Source organism: Falco cherrug, chromosome 1 (genome assembly GCF_023634085.1).
Source record: "Falco cherrug isolate bFalChe1 chromosome 1, bFalChe1.pri, whole genome shotgun sequence".
NCBI lineage: Eukaryota > Metazoa > Chordata > Aves > Falconiformes > Falconidae > Falco > Falco cherrug.
Window position 1 is genome coordinate 34,343,751 of NC_073697.1, and position 22,340 is coordinate 34,366,090.

The following is a 22,340-nucleotide window of genomic DNA, read 5'->3' on the forward strand; positions in this document are numbered from 1 at the left end:
CTGTGTTCCTCTTAGCATAACAAAGCAGATGAACCTTTTCATGGTCACAAAATGTCTAAGGGAACATGTATCAAATGCATACACTTAGTTAAGTAATGAGGTAATGTATCTAAAGATCCTTTATAACCTATTTAAGTAAAAAAACAAAAGGAACCTGTTACAGAAACCCTCATCAAATAAAAGTCAGAAAAATCAAAAAGTCCCAATTTATTTTTGGCATTACAGAGGTTTTCTTGCCTATGTTTTTTTTTTTTTCTCTTATAGTTGCAAAGGTACATCAGAAGGAAATAAAATAAAAAAAACCACCACACAAACAGCTGTAAATAAGACAGTACAAAAGAAAAATTGTGACTGAAATCTGGAAGGAGCCTATTTGTCTATGGAAGTGTCTCACTGAACATGCTGACCAGAGTCAAAACTGCTTAGTTTAAGGTGACAAGTTCAAAGTCCACCCTATTATAGCCATAGGCAACTGAGCAAGATAAATATATTGCATCTTCATGATCTTTTTTTAAACATGCAATGCAGATCATTCTTTCTAATGTGTAGAAGTAACTGCCGTGGAGCGTACAGTCAAGAGTTCAAGCTCAAAACAAGTTTTTGGTTGTTTTTAAGCAACGCACCACACATGCCATCTGCCATTCAAGCAAAGCAACGTACTGAAAATACTGTTTTGTCCCATCATCCTTATCCCAAGTCCCAGTTTCTAATGCAGTGCTTCTCAATATAATAATTCAAGACATTCCTGTAGACCAGACTGCACAGTATTTTGTGAAATTTATTTTATCCTTTACAGTGGTTACATTACGTATATCAGTAGACTGCTTGACTAAGACATGCCAGAAGGTGAAAAAAAGCTATTGGACAGCAGTTTTGCAAAGTTAAATTTTAAAATTTTATAAAGCTTCAGAATTTCTTGCTTGTTAGTCTTAGGGGTGAATTCAAACAAATAAGACTGTTTAGCCTTTCAGGGCTCATTTTTCATAAACAGTGTTCCCTCTAAAGGTCTTTCCAATTTAAAGGTTTTTCCATAAATCCCACTTAGATACACAGACACTCAAGATCCAGTTTTAGTTTTACATAGCTCCATGGTTTAGTACACTTAGTTATTGCTTCCTTAAAGCTCAATGTGACTACTGATGAAAGCAAAATAATCCAAGAAATATTCTTATGTATGCACAGCTTTGCTCCCACATCTCAAACCATAAGCAAACAGTCAGCTTTTTGAAATCTAGATATCCATAATTCTCCAGTTTTAATGTCAGGTTCCTTTGTTAGTCAAGCACCAAGAATCCTAATTTTAAGCAAAAGACATTTAAATCACACGTTTAGAAGATTACACAGACATGTGTCTGTGTATCTAAGTGGGATTTATGGAAAAACCTTTAAATTGGAAAGACCTTTAGAGGGAACACTGTTTATGAAAAATGAGCCCTGAAAGGCTAAACAGTCTTATTTGTTTGAATTCACCCCTAAGACTAACAAGCAAGAAATTCTGAAGCTTTATAAAATTTTAAAATTTAACTTTGCAAAACTGCTGTCCAATAGCTTTTTTTCACCTTCTGGCATGTCTTAGTCAAGCACCAAGAATCCTAATTTTAAGCAAAAGACATTTAAATCACACGTTTAGAAGATCAAAAGAATTTACAGTAAAAGAAAGAGATCCTAAAAAGGATGGACTACAGTACTGGGATAAATGATATGAGTGAAGATGCAGTTTAATAAGAAATAGGAAAAAAAAATGCTTAATCCAGCAACAAGAAATCTGAATTGTGATCTTAAAAGACATTTCAAAACCAGTAGAAAGAAAGTTTTAAATATAAAGAGCTATAAAGAAGTTATGACTAGTGCAAAACACCTGGTTTAAACATTGCTTAAAAAGAAAACCTTACCTACATAAAAACAAGAAAGTGATAGATTTCAGTGTTTGTGGACCTACTGCATTTTCAAAAGAAGGTCATTTAAAAACAGACATTTTCTTACCTTTAATAAACTTATGTATAGAAGTATATACTAAGAGCACAAATCTGAAGCAGTAGGAAGAAAATTGTTTCAAAGTTACATTTGTGATCAGAAGAGAATAATTTAAACATGGAATCCTTAGACATCAAATTTTAATAAATGGTTAAATAAAAAGAGAAAGGAAATTGATACATCCCTTTCCTTTGCTAAATAAATTTTTCATACTTAAAGAGTAAAGTGTGCAGGGTAAAGACTTTGGGAAGTTAGTCTCTAGTCAGAAGCTACTCAAGACCAAAATTTCTGTTGGTATTTAAGGACTCTGTTAGGTTCAGATGCTAGACAATAACGGTGAGCTGTAACTGAAGGGGGAATGAAATAACTTAGTATCTGTATTTTTGTAGAAGTCCTGTATAATACAAGCAAAAGACGCTATAGTACAATGACAACCGACAAAGTTCTTCAGGCAGACTGCCTTTCACTAAATGCAACAGGCTTACACGGGCACACTTACCATCCCTTTACAATATTTCACAGGCAAAATACTTGTGCTAGTACCTAAAACTTTGCATACAAGCAGTTAATTCCTTAGATCAGGAGTTTCTGTAACACCTGTAGCTCACATGGCCCACACAATTGAGTATACTGTTAACATACTGATGCATGTGCTGCTGTACAGACTTTAAAATCAAAGTTATAGACAATAAATGAAGTTCATGAATTGACTTAATAAATAGCACTACCCTCATGACTCAACAGTTTCTACCAAGCCATCTCAGCACTTAGAATTAGTGTTTCAACCTACATTGTTACTTGCCTTTCACAAAATTAAAACATTTGTTCTTTGAGCACTAAGGGAATTGAGGGAATGCACAAGTTAAATTGCTGATCTTTCATGAATCCTGTATTTTGTAGCATCTACTTTGAATAATTTCATCCCACTCATTGGAGTTTCTTTTAGAACTAAGATTTCTCTACCAAATATCTGGCCATTCCTTATCACCCGTGCCTAAGAATATCAACCCTTACTAATTTTTCACAGAGGCAATAATAGGAAATATGTCCTTTATCATACTTCAGAAAGAGGCTTCATCTACACTTTACATCTAACAAATCATAACAGATGCTTTCAAAGGGATCAATTTGTTATTCCTCAGTTTCCTACACTATTTTATGAAATGGACTTCACTGAAATTATATTTTTCAAGATTATAATAGTTCTGGTTTTTAAAAAAATGCTATGAAATCACACAAGAGTGTGAAAAAGGATGCAGGACAAATCTGGAATACACAGACTAATAACACAGCACACAGTTTTCAGTTCAACAGTCACTATGAAGAGTTTTCAATCTTTGAGACAGCCACACAAGGAGTCCAGAAAAGACAATCTTTTTAAAAATGCCACTAGTATGCAAGGTTCTCCAATGTTTCTACTTTTTCAGGTGATGTCATGCTTAATTTTGTCTGAAACAGTATTACTTATCCAGAACATACAGACATAAAAGGAACAAGACAGGCATGATCTCCTTTCTCCCCAGAGCTGAAACTTGAGGTAAGCAGAGATGGATCACAGAATCCGTAACTATAGATTTCAAAGAAGGAAAGCTACTGTAGAGTAAAAACCACCAGAAAAATTCCTCCACATTTTCTTTCAATGTGTGTTGACACAGCTACCTAGCAGGCAGTGTTTTCCCTGGGACATCAGAAATTTCAGTTGCGTCAACTGAGCTGCTCTCCCAGAGCTGGCATGAAGTTCAAATTGAAGCAATGAGGAAACAGTGATGAGATGTTCCTACTGCTACTGTTCAGTTTCCCCACTGAGATAGAAATATTTGTTTCTCTCAAACAAAGGTACAGATTAGTGGTACAACAGAAAAAGTACTGGAGAATCTCTTCTAACATTGCGATACCTTGGACTGTTAAGTTCCTTGGTAGTGGCCAGAAATAAATGGATGGGGGTCCAACATCACATAATTCTTTCATTTTAACAAACCTGAGGCACAGTTGCAAATAAAATAGATGTAGCTTTTTTCTGTTACTGAATGTGTCTTTAGGAAGAGATTGGGCAAACTGACAGACTGGTACAGGTAAATTCTTGAGCTCTTCACGATTAATTTAATCAAAGTCCATATACTACCTGACGTACACAAAGTATTTAAAATACTTCAGCTTAAAGCTCCCAGAGCTCTGTCTTCTAAACACAGTAAAGACTAGAAAAGCATCTTTGAAGGGACACGATGGAAGGAATATACAGAAGGATCAATTTAAGGACAAAGAAGGAAAATCTTTGGCAGACAGGCAGGTAAAAATACTTTTTAAAGAAAGATCAATACCAATAGGCAGATAAAAAGTAGGTACAGACAAGCAATAGGTTACACTGTGAAGCAGACAACAGTAAGCTAAGCAAAAAAAATTGGCTTTGAGTTTCTGGTTCTAGAGAACAAGCTAGCTTTGCCAAAATGGGCGCATGTCTGGGTTTTACTAGTCTTCTGCATGCAGCCAGAGGATATGTAGAGGATGACATGAGTTAGAGGTAAACAGTGGAGAGAGCACATTACACTCCCAGGGACAGTTATCCTTAACCCACTGAAGCCTGGCCATGCCACCCATTCATTCTGATGTCTGTCCCAAGTTTTCATGCCACAGTAACTGTGATTCAGTATCAATCATGCATGGCAGAGGAAGGGAGAAGGAAAAACCCACCTTAATTACACTGTCTATAATGTAATGATCTGCAATTGCTATAATTCACAAGCTGATCTATATGTCCCAGGCTTGTTACAGCCTTCACTGTAACTTGCTTCTGATCCCATTGTAATCAACTACATACAGAGAAGCTGCATGAGACTCACAGCCTCTCTTGGCAGCTGAGTTGTTCCAGTGCTTGACTGTCCTCACTGTGAAGAAGTTTTGCCCTTATATCCAGTATCCAGTCATAACCTCTCATTTCAATTTATGGTTGTCTCATCACAGCAATGAGCCTGGCTTGAACTTTTTTATAACCACCTCACAGGTACTGGAAGGCTGCAATTTTGTCCCCCAAAGTAATCTCTTTCAGTGGGTTTTAGTTCAAGTTGATGCAATTCTAGCCATAGCCCCCCTAAAAAAACAGAAGTCCTCAAAAATAACTTGAGAACTGACTGAAGTTGAGCTGTGCCAAGTAAATTATAAATCAGCTGTAGTCTTTAATTAGAAACAGCCTATCCCATTGGGTGCATAGAGACTGAGTGCCTTCCAAAGCTCTATTTACAAAGCACAGATGCATCTTATTCTACCACTTTAGGAAGGACAGAACACTTCCAACTCACACAAAGTTAACAATAGCAGAAGTTATTATTTTTCATTCTTCCTTCAAAGTTAGCTGAAAGAAGTAAATACACTATCTGCACACAGTAACACACAGTACTGTATAGCTTAGAAATCATACTGTTCAAAGGAGCACATCTACACTTACTGTTTGTCAGCAAAGACATTACTATCAAACCCATCTAAAAATACCATGTAATATCTTTTCACTGAAGTTCGTTTGAAAAATATTCATAAACATTAAAGATACACATGTTTTCATTAAATTTAATTCTAAATGAAAGGACATGTCACTAAAACCATTGTGTGTTCGTGTAACAGCACTTTCTACTCATGACGAATAAGCCCACCATGCTCCTCAAGTAGTTCCAATAGGTTACAGCGATATGCATCTGCTGGGAAGGTCTAGTATCAATTCAGGCTTTATGAGCCCTGGAAGTACAGAATAAACCTACAAAATTATCCAAGTATCTTAAAACAAAAAAACAGTACACAGAACCCAAATCATCTCCATGGACTGGTTTAACCATTAAGTCCTAAAAACCTGACCCTAGATATACAGGGTCAGAATAATAGACATCAGAATAAATGATGCCTATGTCCTCACCAGAGAATTTTTACATAAAAGCTCAACATAGGCTTACATCTGCAAAGGCGGCAAGCCTTATAGCAACACGTTTTTTGTAGGGAAGTAACATCTGCCAGAGGCAGAGAACATTTGCATCCATGCCATCCATGTGTCCAAGCCACAATCTACTGAACTTCAACACATCTGGCAACTGCTGACTGTGAATGTGAATTGCATGAACATGTCATCAAGTGAGAAGGCAGCCCAAGAACTAAGAGCTAAGCAAAAGACCGTGCCAGTTTTTCCATTAGGAATTCTCTGCAAAGACCTTCTCATCTCTAGTCAAAATATTCATAATCTCATTAAACCTAGCAATATCAAGTTTACTGACCACATGAATAGAAATTGGAATCTGAAAAGTTCAGGGCTCGTCTGACAGCATTTGGGTGCCTAAGTCAAAATTTTCCTGAAGTCAAGAATCATTTAATGAAGGCTCCATTTTCTAGGCTAAATAGTGACTAGCTAAGAAAGATACCTAAGTTATTTTCAATTTAATCTCAAATACTGATTAGGTATTTGGTTTAGTACAACAATTTTCTGAAAGGAAGCAGAACAGCCACTACTGCAAACTCAGTTTCTTGTGTAGGTAGTGGCAAAAGTTACTTTGCAAACTATAGTACTACATTGTACTAGATACTACTTGAACCCTAAAATATTTTCCGTTCTCCATTTTCTTTTCACACAGGGTTGATGGCAAGTCCACAAGTACCACATTCCTCCCCTACCCCAAACAATTCTCCATACATTATGCAGAACGCTATTTTGCACAGAGAATTGGGCATCTATACTCACTTTGCCTCTTTTAAGAATTTTTCCAATATAAGCAGAGCTAGGACAGGCTCTTTGTTTAGTTGAGTTGTGGCTTTTTTTTCTTAGCACAAAAACAACAACAAAAAAAAAAAAGAGAGAAACTAAGGCTGTTGTTTCCTGGAAAATTCTGTATTCCTTACTGTTTCAACAGCAAAGATAATTTTATAAATAGCTGGTCATTACTCTCACTAATTCTGCCTATGGCACTAAAAAAAAAAGTGTAAGAGCAACAAAAGCCAGGTGACTACAGGTTGGACAGACTCACCTCAATGCCTGGGAAGGTAACAGAGCAAAACAGAAGCTATTTCTAGACACAGTAAGGACAAGATGATGACTGGGAGTAGTCAGCATGGATTTACAAGTGAGAAAATCATGCCTGACCGGGCTTATAGCCTCCTACAGTGAATAAGGAATTGGCAGATGAGAAGGCGGCAGTGGATGGTGTTTGTGTTGACTTCAATAAAGCTCCTTACACTGTCACTCATAGCAGTTGTCCTCATAGACAAACTGATAAAGTACAGGCTATATAAGCAGACAGTGGAGTGGACTGAACATTTTCTGAAGTTCAAAGGGCTGTGATCAATGGCACAAAGTCCAGCTGGAGAACAGTCACTAGTGGTGTACCCCAGGGGTCAGTACTGGAGCCACTGCTGTTCAACATCTTTGTCCACACCCTGAAAGATGGGAGAGAGTGCACTCTCAGCATGTTTGAAGATGGTACAAAACTGGAAGGAATGACTGATGCACCAGGTGTGCGCACTGCCAGTTGGAGGAACCTGGGCAGGCTTGCAGAACTGGTCAAAAAGGAACTTCATGAATCTCAACAAAAGGGGAGTGCAAAGTCTTGCACCTGGGGAGGAATAACTCCCCAGCACACACCGGAGAACAACCAGCTGGAAACCAGTTTTACAGGGAAAAGCCTGGGGTCCTGGTAAACAAGAAATTAAACTGTAGCCAGCAATGTACCCTTGCAGCAAAGGCCAACAGCATCCTAAGCTGTATTAGGAAAAGTGTTGCCAGGTGGTCAAGGCAGGTGATTCTTCCCCTCTACTCAGTACTAGTGAGACATCTGGACAGCAGTGCCCATTGCTGGACTCCCCACTACAAGAGAGACACGGACATACTGAAGCAAGTCCAGAGAAGGGCCATGAAGACAATTAAGCAGACAGATTGAAGCACCTGTCACAGCAAGAGATTCTGAAAGAGCTGGACTGTTTTGCCTGGGGAGGAGAAGGCTCAGAGGGACCTCAATGTGTATAAATACATCATGTGTATAAATAAGTAATGCACTTCCTTCCCAAGTAAGGAAGACTGAACCAGACTCTTCTCAGGCATGCACAGTGAAAGGGCAAAAAGCAATGGACACAATTCAAAATATAGGAAATTACATTTAAGCATTAAAAAGTCTAAGACAACATAAAAGTAAAAGACAAAAAAGTCTTTGACTATGAGGGTGGTCAAACAGTGGAACAGGTTGCTCAGAGATTCTCCATTGTTGCAGGCATTCAAAACCCGACTGGGAACAGCCCTCAGCCACCTGCTCTGATCAACATTGCATTAGTCAGTGGCACGGGTCTAGAGAATCCACAGAGGCTTCCTGAAACCTCCACAATCCTGTGAAGCTAATTCACTGGATTTTATTCTATAAAGTATACCACAAAGAAGGAAACAGAAGTAATAAAAGCTCCATAAAGTAATATAGAATCAAATGTCAGATGAAGCAAGGATGATCTGTGACACTACCTGGGACAACTTCCAAGGGAAAATAAAAGGCAAAGAATGAGGGGAGGGGAAGTTGATCTGTTAGATGGAATTTAGCTAGAGTTTGATCAGATTGTTTAGAAAGGCAAGAAAGGCCTGCAGATAGTCTAGATAGGCTTGTAAGTGTCTTTCTAGCACTGATCTACCACAGTAAGTCAGCCTCTCTTAAGCATTTTTCTGTAGCACCTGTACAGGCATCCTGCCAAATTAAAGTCTGAAAGGCTGGTGTGTCTCAAAAAAATACTGGAGACTTTGCCACATTTTTTTGATTATTAGTCTAGACTAATATTGAAAACAAACCAGCATGATGCACTACATACTACAAAGGAAAATAAAACATTTCTTCTGATGAAGTTTCAATCAGACTCTTCAGAGTAAATGAGATAATATAACAGTATGAGTCACTGAAGTGACAGCCATGCAGCCAGATCTCTCATACATTTTGGAGTTTAACTGTAAAATTCCAGATAGAAGCATGGCTTCTGCAGTTAAAATAAGGAGCATCTTAGATGTTCTTTTAAAATATGCTATCTTAAAATGTAATGACAACTTAATTTTCACCTGTGGCTATCTAACATTAAATCTGTGGTTTAAAAAAAAATATTAAACTGGCTTTGCAACAGATATATATGATTTTTACAAGGTAAAACTGAAATGTATAGCTTTAAGTTTAATATCAGTGCTCTACAGCACCAATTTAAAATAGCTTCCAAACACAAAATGCTATTTGAAACAAAAACATTGACACAACAGTTCTATAGAATCAGACTTGGTTTCAACATTTTGCAACAGTGCAAATTACCCATTTCAGGAGGAAGCAAGAAAGAACAGCATCCAGCAAACAATGTCACAAAGGATGAGCACAAAACAGATGTGGGAAAAATAAACAGCCTTCCTGCCCTGGAATTTGTAAAAAGGTCTGCAAAGAGCAAACAGGACTTCTCACTGCAATTTGACTTCTAGACCTATAAAAGGAGTCCCATGAGAAAAGACACTCAGATGAATAAAATACACTAAAAATAATAGCAACATTCACAAGGCTTTTAAAAGAACATTGCTCTTGGACTTAAAAGTTTTACCAAACATTCTGTAGTATTCTGCAATCAAAATATAGCCATAATCTGCTTTTTAAAATTCCCTTAGAACACTACATCTTTCTAAATACTGTCTTCAAAGACATCCTTTGTCTACTTCTGATTTAACAGGCATTTATAGAGAAGATATTTGAAGTTGCTTTGACAAAAGTCTGTTAATACAAAATAATTGCTGCAGTTTTGGGTTTTTTTTAAACTATAAATACCAGTACAGTGCCACAGTACAATTCATATAAGATGGTCTCACATTCCTTTGTTAAGTGATTAGCACCGCAGGCTTCATGGTCTCCTCCTTGTTCTAAAACAAGGAATGTGCTATGCATTGCCCTTAAACTATGTAGGATTAGCTAAGAGAAGGATTTTTCACATGTGATTAACAAGGAGTAACTGTTCAGCCCCTTTAGGGCTGTTCAAAAACATGTTCTCTACCTGAACTCTTCCACTACCTATCACACATGTGTGAAAGTATTAACCCTTCAAATGCTCATCTATTCAGACCGAAGCCAGACAGGTGATTAAATATCAATGCTTGAAGGGGCAGAAAATCAAAACATCAAGTAGCCTTAAAAAACAAGCACATGCACTAGTACCTAAGGTTGTAGGCAGTCCAACCTACACCTTCATGGCTGCAGTAGCCAGAAACTGTTCTGAATGCGCCCCAACTGAAAAATTAATTCTCAGGCTTCAGTAATGAACTTGCACATCAAATGAACACCAAGATCCAGCAAGAAAAGAAACTGGAGACTAACTTCTAGTTAAAAAGCTAAGAAACCATGCTAAGACCTCAGTACAACTTCCACAATACATAATACAAGGTCTTGCCACTAAAAAAAGCTCCTTTCATCAAGACTACCTATAGTCAAGCACAACAAGATGTTTATTTGCTGCTTTTTTAGCTATGATAGTGAAACAAATGATTCCTAGAACTCTTGACTCCACTGCTAATGTTGCATTTTTCACCAGGGGTTCTAAACTTCGGCATTAGCCTTTAAACTTCACATCTAAGTCTCTGTAAATTGGGGGTGGGAACAACAGATTTTGTTTCAGTTAAAGCTGCAAAACTACATCATAAAAATAGGCAACATTTAGCATTTCTTCCAGATTTTTCCATTTTTCCCCTGCTCTTGAACTTTGATCGCACAGCTCTTCAGAAGTGAAACCTAGGGCTTTTAACACCTTTTCTGCAATTGAAAGGGCTACATTCTGTCAGAGATTCAAAACCCAGAAGGAAGTTCAGACAAACTGATTATTCTGGAATTAATTTATTGACACAGCTCACATTTAAAGAACCATCAAAAATCCTGCTATTCCTCTTTTTAAAGAGTTACTTTTTTCCTACTTGGAATTTACATTTTATGGATAGAGCTAGTCAAATAATTGAAATAAAACTGCAATCTCATGCCACACCAATACATAACAAAAAGTTAGCACATAGGTTTACTTAAATCTCTGGAAAGCATGTTTAATCCCATCAGCGATACAGTAAGTCTGCACCCTAAGAAAGAACATACACATAGTACAGTGTGGCCCTTTCCTTGACTAGACAAAAAGAGCAATACTATTTCATGTAGTCTATTTTGAAACAACTGCTAATTCCCTCTGAAAAATGCCCAGGCCTGGTGAGCAATATTGTCCCAGACAAGCTGTATTTGTTTTCAGAGATGGAACATTTTATTTCTTAGTCCATGCTGCTATGCATATCTTTCTAAGATGAGATGCTCTGTAAAACACCATATATTCCTAGATCATGGTAACTCATAAGTGAGGTTTGGTTTTATAATTTCAGAACTCGCTAATATAGCGTAATAGTTTACCACATGTATCAGACTAAGTTAGAGCCCAGACAGATAAAGCTAACCATGTATTATGTACAATACAACTAAACCACACTTCATTCTACTAAATCCCATTTAATATCTTTGACAAAGATCGACTCCTATATAGAGGTTATAATTAAGCCCTTGCTGCAGAAGCTGCAGTTTCACATGTAGATTTATATCCAGAAAGGAAAGCCGTATAGTACTTGTTTACTAAGTTGAAAAAACTTTTCCTTGAAACTATGCAGTTGAAACATACTTTTCCTTCTGTGCTGCGACACATGTAAATTTCAAGTTGTTCACACACAGCATGCACAACATTTTAGTATCTTTCAGTACTACTCAGTCAAACACTTGTAAGTATGCTAAGTAAAAGCTCTATTCATCTTAAGTTTTAGGAACTTGTTTTAATGTACTTGTGGAGATGGAGCCCCAATAAATACCAAGTACAGGCAATCCTTCAGTTTGTTATTTTAGAAGTGCATTGTAAAAATGTAAAAAATGCATGAACTGTAATAAAACATTTAATTCTTGAAATATTTTCTTCTCCATCATTCAGTAATACATTGTAAGAAACATGAAAATACAACATAGATAGCTTTCAGTTTCAAGTACCAACTTGATGTTCAACCCTTACAGCATTCTTTTCTTGAACTCAAGATTTAAGCCTATGTACACCATGTAGCTCAGGGGGGCTGTTTTTTTGGGATGTATTGAGGGAGGACATTCAATATTTAGCTCAGATACTAACTTAGAAGTTGCAGTTGTTCTAGAGTCTGTGAAAGTAACATTTTACCTCCATGCTAGTTTCCAGCCAAAATAGGTTTCATAGGGTTTGGGTTTTGGTGGGTTTTGTTTTGGGGATTTTTTGTTATTTTTTTTTTAAGTCTGCATAGATATCTCTTTGGAACTATTAAGATAATAAATAAACATTTTAGATATAAATTCCATTAATTCAAGTATCAGAAGTGTAGGGGTTTGGCCTGGAAACTTATTAGGCCACACAAGTAACTTTTTTCACAAGAGTAATCAGTGGGACTACTCATGCAAACCACGTTATTCACATGGTAAATGTCTGCAGAATCAGACTCCAAATTAGCATTTTAGGGGCATACTACTGCCTCAATGGATTATTCACAAATACAGGAAGAAAAATGTGGGTAGTTTTCGAATGATTGCTGTAAACTCTTCCTATCCTGACATCTTTTGGATGTTTAGTGTAGCCTTAGAATGAGGATACCTGGCATCTCAACCACTAGACATAGAATATTAGGAAAAATTACGATTAAAAACAATGTTTCTGGCAGCAAAAAAAAATATTTCCTAAATGAAAAGGTAACTGCTCTGCTACATAAACAAGTGAAGAGTATATTTAGCCTTCAAAACCTGACTCCATTGTATTTCTGGAATACAAAGAACTGTAAGGAAGTTTTAGGCTTAAGTAGCTTATAATAGAACTGTTTCAACAGTCTATAGCAGCTGTCTTCAACCAAATTTTATGCTTCCCTCCAGATGACAATAGCTCGCAAAAACAATGAGAGACAGAACAGTAGGCACAACACCACAGAAGAAGGTGGTCTCAGGGATAACAGCCGACTACTCTGTTTAAAAGTAATTTTTTAAATGTGTGTCTAGTAATAGTGTTAGTTTTCAGAAAGAGATTTTCAGTTATCTTCATCTTGTTTTCTTAAGACACTATTTCAAACTATTGTCAACATCACACCCAAGATACCAGCTTCATAAAGAAAGAAGAAGCAAATGTTTAATATCACATTCTCATTAGGAATCATTTTAAAAGGTTTTGTCTCCCATAGAAAACAGTGGCCTCTGGAAATTCTTAAATGTGGAAATTCCCCTTTTGACCCTTTCTCCCTTCCTGCCACGAAGTATACTGAAACCCACCACTGATACATGACTGATCTATGTAAGAGGTTCAGACAACAGGTCACATCCCAATCTTTCACGGTACCTACCATGTACTGAACGGGCATATACACTTCAGTGGCCCTACACATAGGAACATGGGCTCATCATACAGGTTACTAGTTAATATAGAAAGTCTTGCAGATGTTAAATACAGGACAGATAAGACCATAACTAATCCAAGAATTTTTGACAGTGCTTCAAGATGTACACAAGGGTACAAGTTGTTCCATTGACTGAAAAATGGGCTGTACATATTGAAGTTTAAGGAGGGTTGTTTCAGCAGACAGTATCTACACAACACAGCAGACCATGTGATTCAGCCATTGAAGAAACAGGCTGAAAAGAAAGCCATGTTCATGGCAGACTTACTAGCTCAGGCAGTATTGTACCAAATTGCTTTGGTCCAGAGCTAGTATCCCCTTAAGAGCTGAGCCTTCAAACGAGACTGCTGGAGACTAACTACACGAACACTGCAGCACATACCCACATTTAACTGGAAGTATCCAGCTAAAAGGCTTATAGCAAAATCACCTTCAGATTCACCAGGGACTCTCCAGCAACTAAAGTTTCCACAAACCTAAAACGTATCTTAAAGTTGTTAGCTTCCAACTTGTTTTCCCTCCAAGTTCTTATGTAGTAGGTGCTACTATACGATCATTTATTCCTAACTGAACACTTCTACTTTAAAATTACAGCAGGGCTGCTGTAGCAACAGTCACTTGTTACAGGAGTATTTATTGTGGCTTTGGTTTCCACTGCACTTCTACAGTTACACTGGTGTGATACAAATTCCCATTATAGGGCATATTAGGTCTAAATAGCTCCATGTACATGCTACTACATGTATCTAGTGTACTAAGATTTGTTGTTGCTTTACTAAAGCATAGGAAAAACATTTCTGTCCAGAGGTACACATAGCTTTAATCAAATCTTATCTTAAGCAGCTCCCTTCTGAAGAAAAGGTTGAGAGTTTCTTCTCTCAGAGATCAATTTTGCAAGGTGCTTCAGGTCTTCACTTCCGTTAGAGGGAGCTGAGGATATTCAGCATTTTGCATGAACAGATGTACAAATAAGTATTCACAAGTAACTCACTGATCAACCAAACTGTTTCTTGGAAAACAGTAACTGGTCTAAAAAATTTTTGTAACTGAAATTCTAGTTCAAAACCAAAAATACCAAAAGCACTACTTATCCTAGAGAGAAGTTTTGGGTTGTTGTTCCTCCCCGCCTCCTCACACCCCCACCCCCCCCACCACCCCCCAAAAAAAAAGAAAAAGAAAACTACTGTGAAAGTATGTTCTTCACTTTCTTTAAAGAGAGTACTGAACTACAGGGAACCCTTTTTAAAATTCAGCCTGTAGCTGAATTTTAGCTGAACTAGTTGAACTAGCACAAGATATTTCAACATAAGATATATCACATGTAAACAATCTTACAAACCAAATAGACTTAATTTAAGTTACACTAAGGTTCATTCACACCTTCCATTGGCACACTAAAGAACTGCATCAGGTATTCTTTGAAAGTAGCTTGGCACATTACACTTACAGTAGAAATGTGACATCCTACACTTACACACTGAAAAAAGCTTAAAAAGCTTTAAAGTGCTTGCTGTTTAATGTATAAAAGAAAATATTTGAAGGAAGTATTCACAAGTTTCCTGAGAAATCATTTTGAATTTCAGAATCCCAAGGAGATGAATTGGCTGTCAGATAACAATGCGCCTTCATCAGATGGACTTGGCAGTTGTAAACAAGAGGAATTTTCTCAGCTTTTCCTCACAAATATGAAATATTTGCTCTTAGCCAACAGCTGGGGCGGTTTAAAGACATCCTGCATATCTATTCAAATTACAAGTCACCCACACACCTAACACTACTGAATTCCAGCAAATTAAAGAAACCCTAACAAGTACCAGAGCAGAGGCAAAATAATTCTGAAGGCAAAACAGAATCTAACTTTATAGGTCTAAATAACTAAACTTTCAAATGTCATAGTTTGCCTGCTGAAGGGTGAACAAAAATAGCCCGCAAAAGTAGCCACAATTATCAGAGTTTCTCTTCATAACTAGTACCTTATGTACCTGGAAAACATCTATTGTTTTCCAAAGATTTTAGATTTATCAAAAGACAAATAAATAAATAAAAAAAACCACAGAAAAGGCAATGGCAAAATGTGAACACACCAGACAAGTAATGTTTATTAATGTTTCATGTATGTGTACTTAATTTTGCAGTATGAAGTACACTGCTGTTTAATTTTTTAGCTATACCCTATAAATCAAATTTAGGAATGTGTATATATTATTCCAATATATCCCTCAGCAGGAGAAGCTGTACTAAATCCCTATACTTTGTACAAAGTTTAAAACACGTTGTAAAAAAACATTGCATTAAGGATTTTAACACAACTCTCAAAAAATCTAGCTATGCATTTCTGGGAGTAATCAATCTCATTAAAAATTACTCAAAAAAGGTTGCACTATACAGTAATATATTTTTTTTTTTAGGTCAAAAAGTTACTTTGGTTTATTTGAAAAAAATGAGGTAACTATCTCAAGTACATGATATTTCAACTATTATGGAAATAATCATAATCACACTGGTGGTTACTAAGTCTCTTGAATAGCTTTGTATGACCAAATCAACCATAATGGTTTGTGGGTTTTTTTTCATTTTAAACACACAGCAGCTGTGGATACAGAGCTCCACTATAACAACACAAACAGAATGCTTAGGCCAATGCTGCTTTTCAATGGAATAAAGTAGAAATACTTTTAGGAAGCTAAAGAAGCAGCAAATGAAAAACTATACAAGACCTCAGATGCATGCTTAAAGAAAAGATGATATAATGAAACTGCAGCAACTAAGATGCCTAATAATGAAGACACTGCTCAAAACCTCTGCATGAGCACACATCAATACGGTGGCATTCTTAGACCTTCCTAGCTCCAAACTATATCCTTCCATTAGCATCTTGCATTTAAGAAGTCAGATGTCCCAAGTTGTACAATACATTTTCAAAAAAATGCGGCAAAATAAGAAGGCACATACTGAAAATTAAGCAACTATTACAAAGAGCTAAACCACTTTGGGAAATACAAATTTTCTATGCCCTACTGCAACCAAGCAGGTGTTTGCACTTCACCAGACAAGATCCCCTCACCCCCACTCCACCCTCTCTCCCCACAGTACTCAATCCTTTTTTTAAAGTCCAAATCCAATTATTTTTTGAAAGGTAACAGTTCATATTTTTTCTAAGCCTTTGTAAAAGCTTTAATCATATAAAAACTGGAGCAGAATTCAATCATTGCTTTCATACTACGTAACAAGACAACACTGTACCTAGTAGTTACCTCCATTAAGATACTATATAAAACATCCAACATCTCCAAGATTAACTTCTAACACTATACCTCAGAGAACAGGCTTTTCTAGGCATATTCGTGTTTGAAAAAAGTCCTTGTATTTTCAAAGGAGAAATATTTGATAGCATTCAAGCTATTTCCTACATGATAACAGCAGTTTATACTTCAAATCTATACTGCTCAGGAAAGCTTCCCCCCGCCCCCCCCCCAACTCCCCATACATACTCCTTGAGAATTTCTTGTTTCTCTTGTGTCTCAATAAGGGCAGATGTCCCAAGTTTAAAAAAAAATAATAAAAAATCAGAGGCTCGAGTACCTTAACAGAAACTGATTTGAAAAAAAAAATAATTCATAGAATTAATAGAATGTAATTAAGAGTTAAAAATACTTACAGCCTCTCCAGTTCTTTTAAATCCTGGAATGCTCCTCTCTCGATAGTGCTAATCTTGTTCTCCATGAGCTGACTGCAATAGAGAAGTTTTTATAGAAAAATTTTAATAGCTCTAAGATAACTTGTTGCATTCACAGTAGTCATCTAAAGGCAACCACACCCTCATCAAGACAGTACAACATTTATTCTAGAGTGACATACACTTTAATCTTCTGGACCCCCGTCATCAACACTTTACATGGGCTCATGTACTCAAAAAGGGGAAAAATAATCCTTGATAAAAGAAAGAGGAATAGATACTACATTCGCTCATTTACTTTAAGAGTCTCAAGTTAGAAAGTTACACATATGCAAATGTGCTGTGCACACACACACACACATCATTGCTCTTTAGCAAGTTATAATACTCTAGCTGAACAGTATGAAGGTGCTACTAAGCTTACATGAGAACAACAAAACAAATATTTAACTGTGGCATTGGGAAAAAACATCAGTGAAAGAATGCACAGAGATTATAACTGTAACAGTAATTTTGTAAAAAACTTAAGAATTACTATAACACGATATTCTGTTTCAGACAGAAACAGAAAATAATTTTATACAACTACTTGCTCAAATTAAATAGCCTTAACAAATACGCTAAGTAAATACTGCAGTATTTTAAACCTGGTATTAGATTCCCCACACACAAAAAAGCCACCAAAACCCCACAGAATTTTAAAAGCTTCATAATACTAGAAACAAAAGTATTTACAAAAATATACCCAAACCAAATCATTCCTTTCTCAAATTCACTGCTGAAGTGTTTCCTTTATGCCCAGAAACTGCAGAAAAAGAATAACCATCACCTGAGACTTGCTTCTAAATTCACTAAAGGTGTAACTTTTTCTTAATGAATTCTCTTATACTTCAGGCTGAGAGTACCCATTTTCAGTGTGAACTATAAACTTCCTAACCTTATATTGAAGTCATTCCAACAGTTACTCAACAAATTTTAGCAACTTTTAGTTGTAAGATACATGCAAAATTAAATTCTCAAGTTCTCATAACCTTAAGGAAAGATTAAAAAAAATTAAACAAATTATATTTAACACAATTGCTAACTTATTTATATCAGCATATAACACATGGGGGAAGGACGGTAAGTTCAGATGCAGTAGCACAATAGTTAAAAAGTGATAACCCATCCAGCTGATAAACCAAAAGATAACTAGTTCAATGCTTTTTATAACAAGCTGTAGCATCAGTCCTAAAAGCTATCAGTGATAGAAAGAGAAAAAAACTTACAGAACTCGAAGGTGCCTTAGACCAGCAAAGTCAGTCTTGGTGATTCTTGTGATGTTATTTCCATTAAGATCCCTAAGAAGAATAATTTATAAGCAGCAAAATTAAAACATTCAAAAGTTACTTTTAAATTGCTCTGTTTTCATGGGCACAGCACTTTCAGAAATTAGGAGATGTAAATGAACCCAACAAACAACTCCTACAACTAACACTGAGTTCCTGAACTCCAAGAGACTGAACGAAGGTTTATCTTGAAAGTAGTAGTTTCAAACTTTGTAATAAGAGACCCTTACAAAGTCAGTTCTGCCTGCCATTATAAAGCTCACATTTATCTTTAATATAGAACAGTCAAAACCTGTCTGAACATGGTTATAACTGCATCTAGAAAACCAGTAAAGCGACTATATCTATATATATGCGCTGCGTTATTTGTTCGACTGTTAGAAAAACAAAGTGACTGCAATTGAGACAACTTTCACCATTTTTAAGCAACTTTCAATTTCCATAGTATTGCCACAAAGGCAGAATAGGTCTTAACTTCCTATAGCAAACCTGAGCTTTCCGAGAAGTGTAAGACTCTTGGAGTGTAAGTGATGGGAAGAACGGTTTTATGAAAACTAAACCCTTCACTTGCTGCCCAGGAAGCTTCACTGACTGCAGAACGCAAAGCACATTCACAAGTGACGGAAAACTGTATTTAGGCCCTGGCATTTCTATTCATGCTTCAGCACTACTTTCTCTTCTTAAGTTATATGGTCCTTTTTCATCACATTTTGGGGTCAAGACAAACTTCTCTCAATTCCAATCACTACAAATAAAACCAGACTTTACCATTCCTGAGGTAAGCCATTAGGAAGCGGTATTACACAGAAACTATCCTAACAATTACAGCTCGTTCGCAGCCTACTTCGGGGGGGGGGGGGGGGGGGGATAAGTTGGTTGGGTTTTTTTCTGCGAGTGTTTATACCGCATGTGGCCAAAACACCACTGTATGGAAACCGCACAAGCCTCAAGAAACACATCCCTGATACTCTTCCTGAGTGGCATTCATCACTCGAGATGTGTGTTCACACACCAATATTTAAATGACTTAGAGTAAGAAATAAAGTGTTCACCTCTGCCACTCCCGAGACCCCACCGAAGGGCAGCCCGACACGATAAATCACCGACCACATGCTTGCTCTCTCTTAAGGCTAGAAAATGCCCCAGCCGGAGGGCGCAGAACGGTCCCAAAAAGCGGATGGCAGGGGGGAGGGGGGCAAAGATCACAGTTCAGGCACAACTTAGCGCCGTGCGAGCGGGGAAGAGGCTGAAGCACCCCCGCGCCCTCGCCCACAGGCGGATGCGTGCCCGCGCCGCGGCAGAGCCCCGCCGGGCTCCGGCTCCACGCCCGGGCGCAGCGCAGCGCGCCCCGCCGCCCCCCGCTCCCGCCCCGGGGCCTGCCTGCGCCCGCGGAGCGCCGCGGCCCGCCGCCTCCCCAGCGCCTCGGGAAAGAGCTGCGGTAGCGAAGTTTGCCGGGAAATGGGCGCCGGCGGGGGATGGCGGGGAGGGGAGGGGGGGGGGAAGGCCGCTCCGCTGTCGCCTCGGGGCGCCCCCCGGGCCGCGGCGGTGCCCGCCCCGCCGCCCCCGCTTCCCCGAGGCGGCGGGAACCGCGCTCCTCACCGCGCCTTCCCGGGATGAAAGGCAGCGGCTTGGAAACGGCGTTCACCTCTGCCGTGTCTCCGCGCATCGCCGCGAAACGGGAACCGCCGGCAGCAGGGGAAGGGAACGGACCCCCGCCCCCCAAAGGGCGTCGGGACCCCAAACCGGGCCGGCTCCGGGGGCCGCCTGTGCCCCGCCCGCCGGCGGGAGCCCTGACAGGAGACGGGGGCCGGGGGTGCTCGCCGCCGCCCCGGTCGGGTTACTTACAGTCTCTCGGTGTTGCGGGGGATGTTCCTCGGGACGCCGCGCAGCGCCAGCCCGTGACAGTCCACGGTGCTCCCCGAGCAGGAGCACTGCGCCGGGCACGGCTGCGGCACCACCGCGCCCGCCATGGCCAGCAGCAGCCCCAGGAACAGGGTGAGCTTTCCCCAGCCGCACATCATCACCGCCCGCTGCCGCCCGGCCGGGCCCGCCGGCCTCGGCCCCGGGGAGGCGCGGGGCGCGCCGCCCTCCTCCTCGCCGCGGGGAGCGCTCGGGCAACTTTCAGGGTGCGGAGAAAGAGAAGTCCTGTCTATCCAAAGCCAAGCCAAGCAAACAACCCCGGCAAAGTGAGGTGGGTGGCACCGCTCCGCGACTGAAGACAACTTCGGCTGGGAAGGGGGCTGGGCCCAGGCCCTCCCTCGCTAGCCCGTCGGGTGGCGGGGAGAGGCAGCACTCGGGTCTCGTCTTCACACGCGCCCGGCGAAGGAGAAGCAAACCCACGGGCTCCGGCTGCGGCGGAGTTGGTCTAGCTACTGATCTTCCTCCTCGCCCCTTCCGAAGCCGTGACTGCCCTCGGCGCCCTCGGTCAGGGGCCGCGAAGCCCCGTCCGCCCACGGAGCGCCACAGCCGCTCCCACGCGCGTCCCCCGCCGCGGGCCGCTCACAGGGCGGCGGGGCTGACACCGCGCACACACCGCCCTGCCGGAGGCGCCTCAGCAAATCATACCCCTCTCGCAGGCATTCATCAAACTGTCTCACGGAAGGAGGAGGGAGGGGAAGAAAAAAAAAAAAAAAAAAAAAAAAAAGTCAAACACACAAGATGATGTTGGGCTTGGCTTTCCACCCCCCGCGCCCCCTCCTGCTGTAAGCTCCCAAGCCAAGTTTAGCAGGAAAGGGCTGGTCTTAGAGCACGATAATAATAAGCAGCCGAGAAGTGATTCGTTGCCCTGCTGCAAGGGAGCTCATCCACGACCTCCTTCTCCTCGGTGACAGATCACAGCTATAGATCCTCCTGTGATCCCGGGAGCACGGCGAGACGGACCAGATAACGAGCGGTGTACGGCGAGGGAGGGGCGGGGGGTGTGTGTGTGGTATTCTGCTCCCCGTGGTCTCCCGGATACCGTGGCTTTGCTGCGGCAAAGGCACCTGATGGGAAAGGTAGGAACTGTTCAGTCCTTCCAGGTGAGGCCAGTTCAGCAGCTCCTGGGGTTGCTGCAGGAAAGGGAGCAACTTTCCTCCTCTCCTGGCACCCGCCGAGGCACAGCGCCTCGGCAAGGGTTTGCGCCCCTTCCCCCGGTCCGGCCGGTGCACCTGAGCTCTCGGTGCTGGTGCCAACAGCCCCGGCCCTCGGTTCGCTGGCGGCGGCGCTCCCCCGGCGCAGAGGGCGCGGGAGGGAGGACGGAGGGGGACGGGGCGGGGGACGGGCAGCGGGGGAACGGAGGCCACGCGCCGTCTCCTTCCCTCGCACCCCGAGTCTCTCCGCTTGAACAATAGGATGGCACCGCCGCACGCAGGCCGGGCTCCGCTCCCCTCCCCGCCGCAAGGTGCCTGCCGCCGCCCGCGGACAGTGCTTCCCGAGAGCTGCCGCCGGCACCTCGCCCGGAGCCCCCCACGCGGCCGCACGGCGCCCGCCGCCGCTCGCCCGGCCCGGCGCGGCGCCCCCTCGCCCCGCTCCCACGGAGCCGGGAGCGCCCCACGCGCCGCCCTATATAGGGCCACGGGGCCGCGCCTCCCCGGCCCCGCCCGCAGCGCCCCGCGCCGCGCTCACTGGCTGCGGCGCCGCCCGGCCCGGCCCCGGCCCGGCCACCGCGGGGGCGGGGGGCTGCGCGGCCACGCCGACAATGAATGAAAGTTGGGGGAGCGCGGAGGCGGCGGCGGCGCCGCGGGAGGCAGCTCTCCCCGCCACCCCGCCTGCCGGGGGGCGCGGCGGAGCTCCCCTCTCCACCCTCGGCCGCACGGAGCGCGGAGTTGCGGCGCGGACTTTCTCCCGCAGCCGTGGCCTGCGGGTGTCCGGCGCCCCGCGAGGGAGCGCAGGGAGCGGGGCCGGGGGCCGCCGCCGCGCTGCTGCGGGTCCTGCCGGCGCGGGGGGGCGCGAA

The 22,340-nt window shown here is 41.3% G+C and overlaps 1 protein-coding gene across 18 annotated transcripts in view; it reads right to left on the reverse strand.

Moving 5' to 3' along the window:
* SLIT2 (slit guidance ligand 2) overlaps window positions 1-20,915 on the reverse strand; it is a 266,529-nt gene extending 245,614 nt beyond the window's left edge. For all 18 annotated transcript variants that reach the window (XR_008730635.1, XM_055700675.1, XM_055700672.1 and 15 more), the window contains exons 1-3: window positions 20,252-20,915; window positions 18,347-18,418; window positions 17,061-17,132 (exon numbers count right to left, since the gene is read on the reverse strand). Coding sequence is in view for 17 of the 18 variants with exons in the window: in XM_055700675.1 (XP_055556650.1) it covers window positions 17,061-17,132; window positions 18,347-18,418; window positions 20,252-20,427 (320 nt within the window). In the remaining variant the exon portion in view is untranslated. The remainder of the gene's footprint in view (window positions 1-17,060; window positions 17,133-18,346; window positions 18,419-20,251) is intronic.
* Window positions 20,916-22,340: the final 1,425 nt, after the last annotated feature.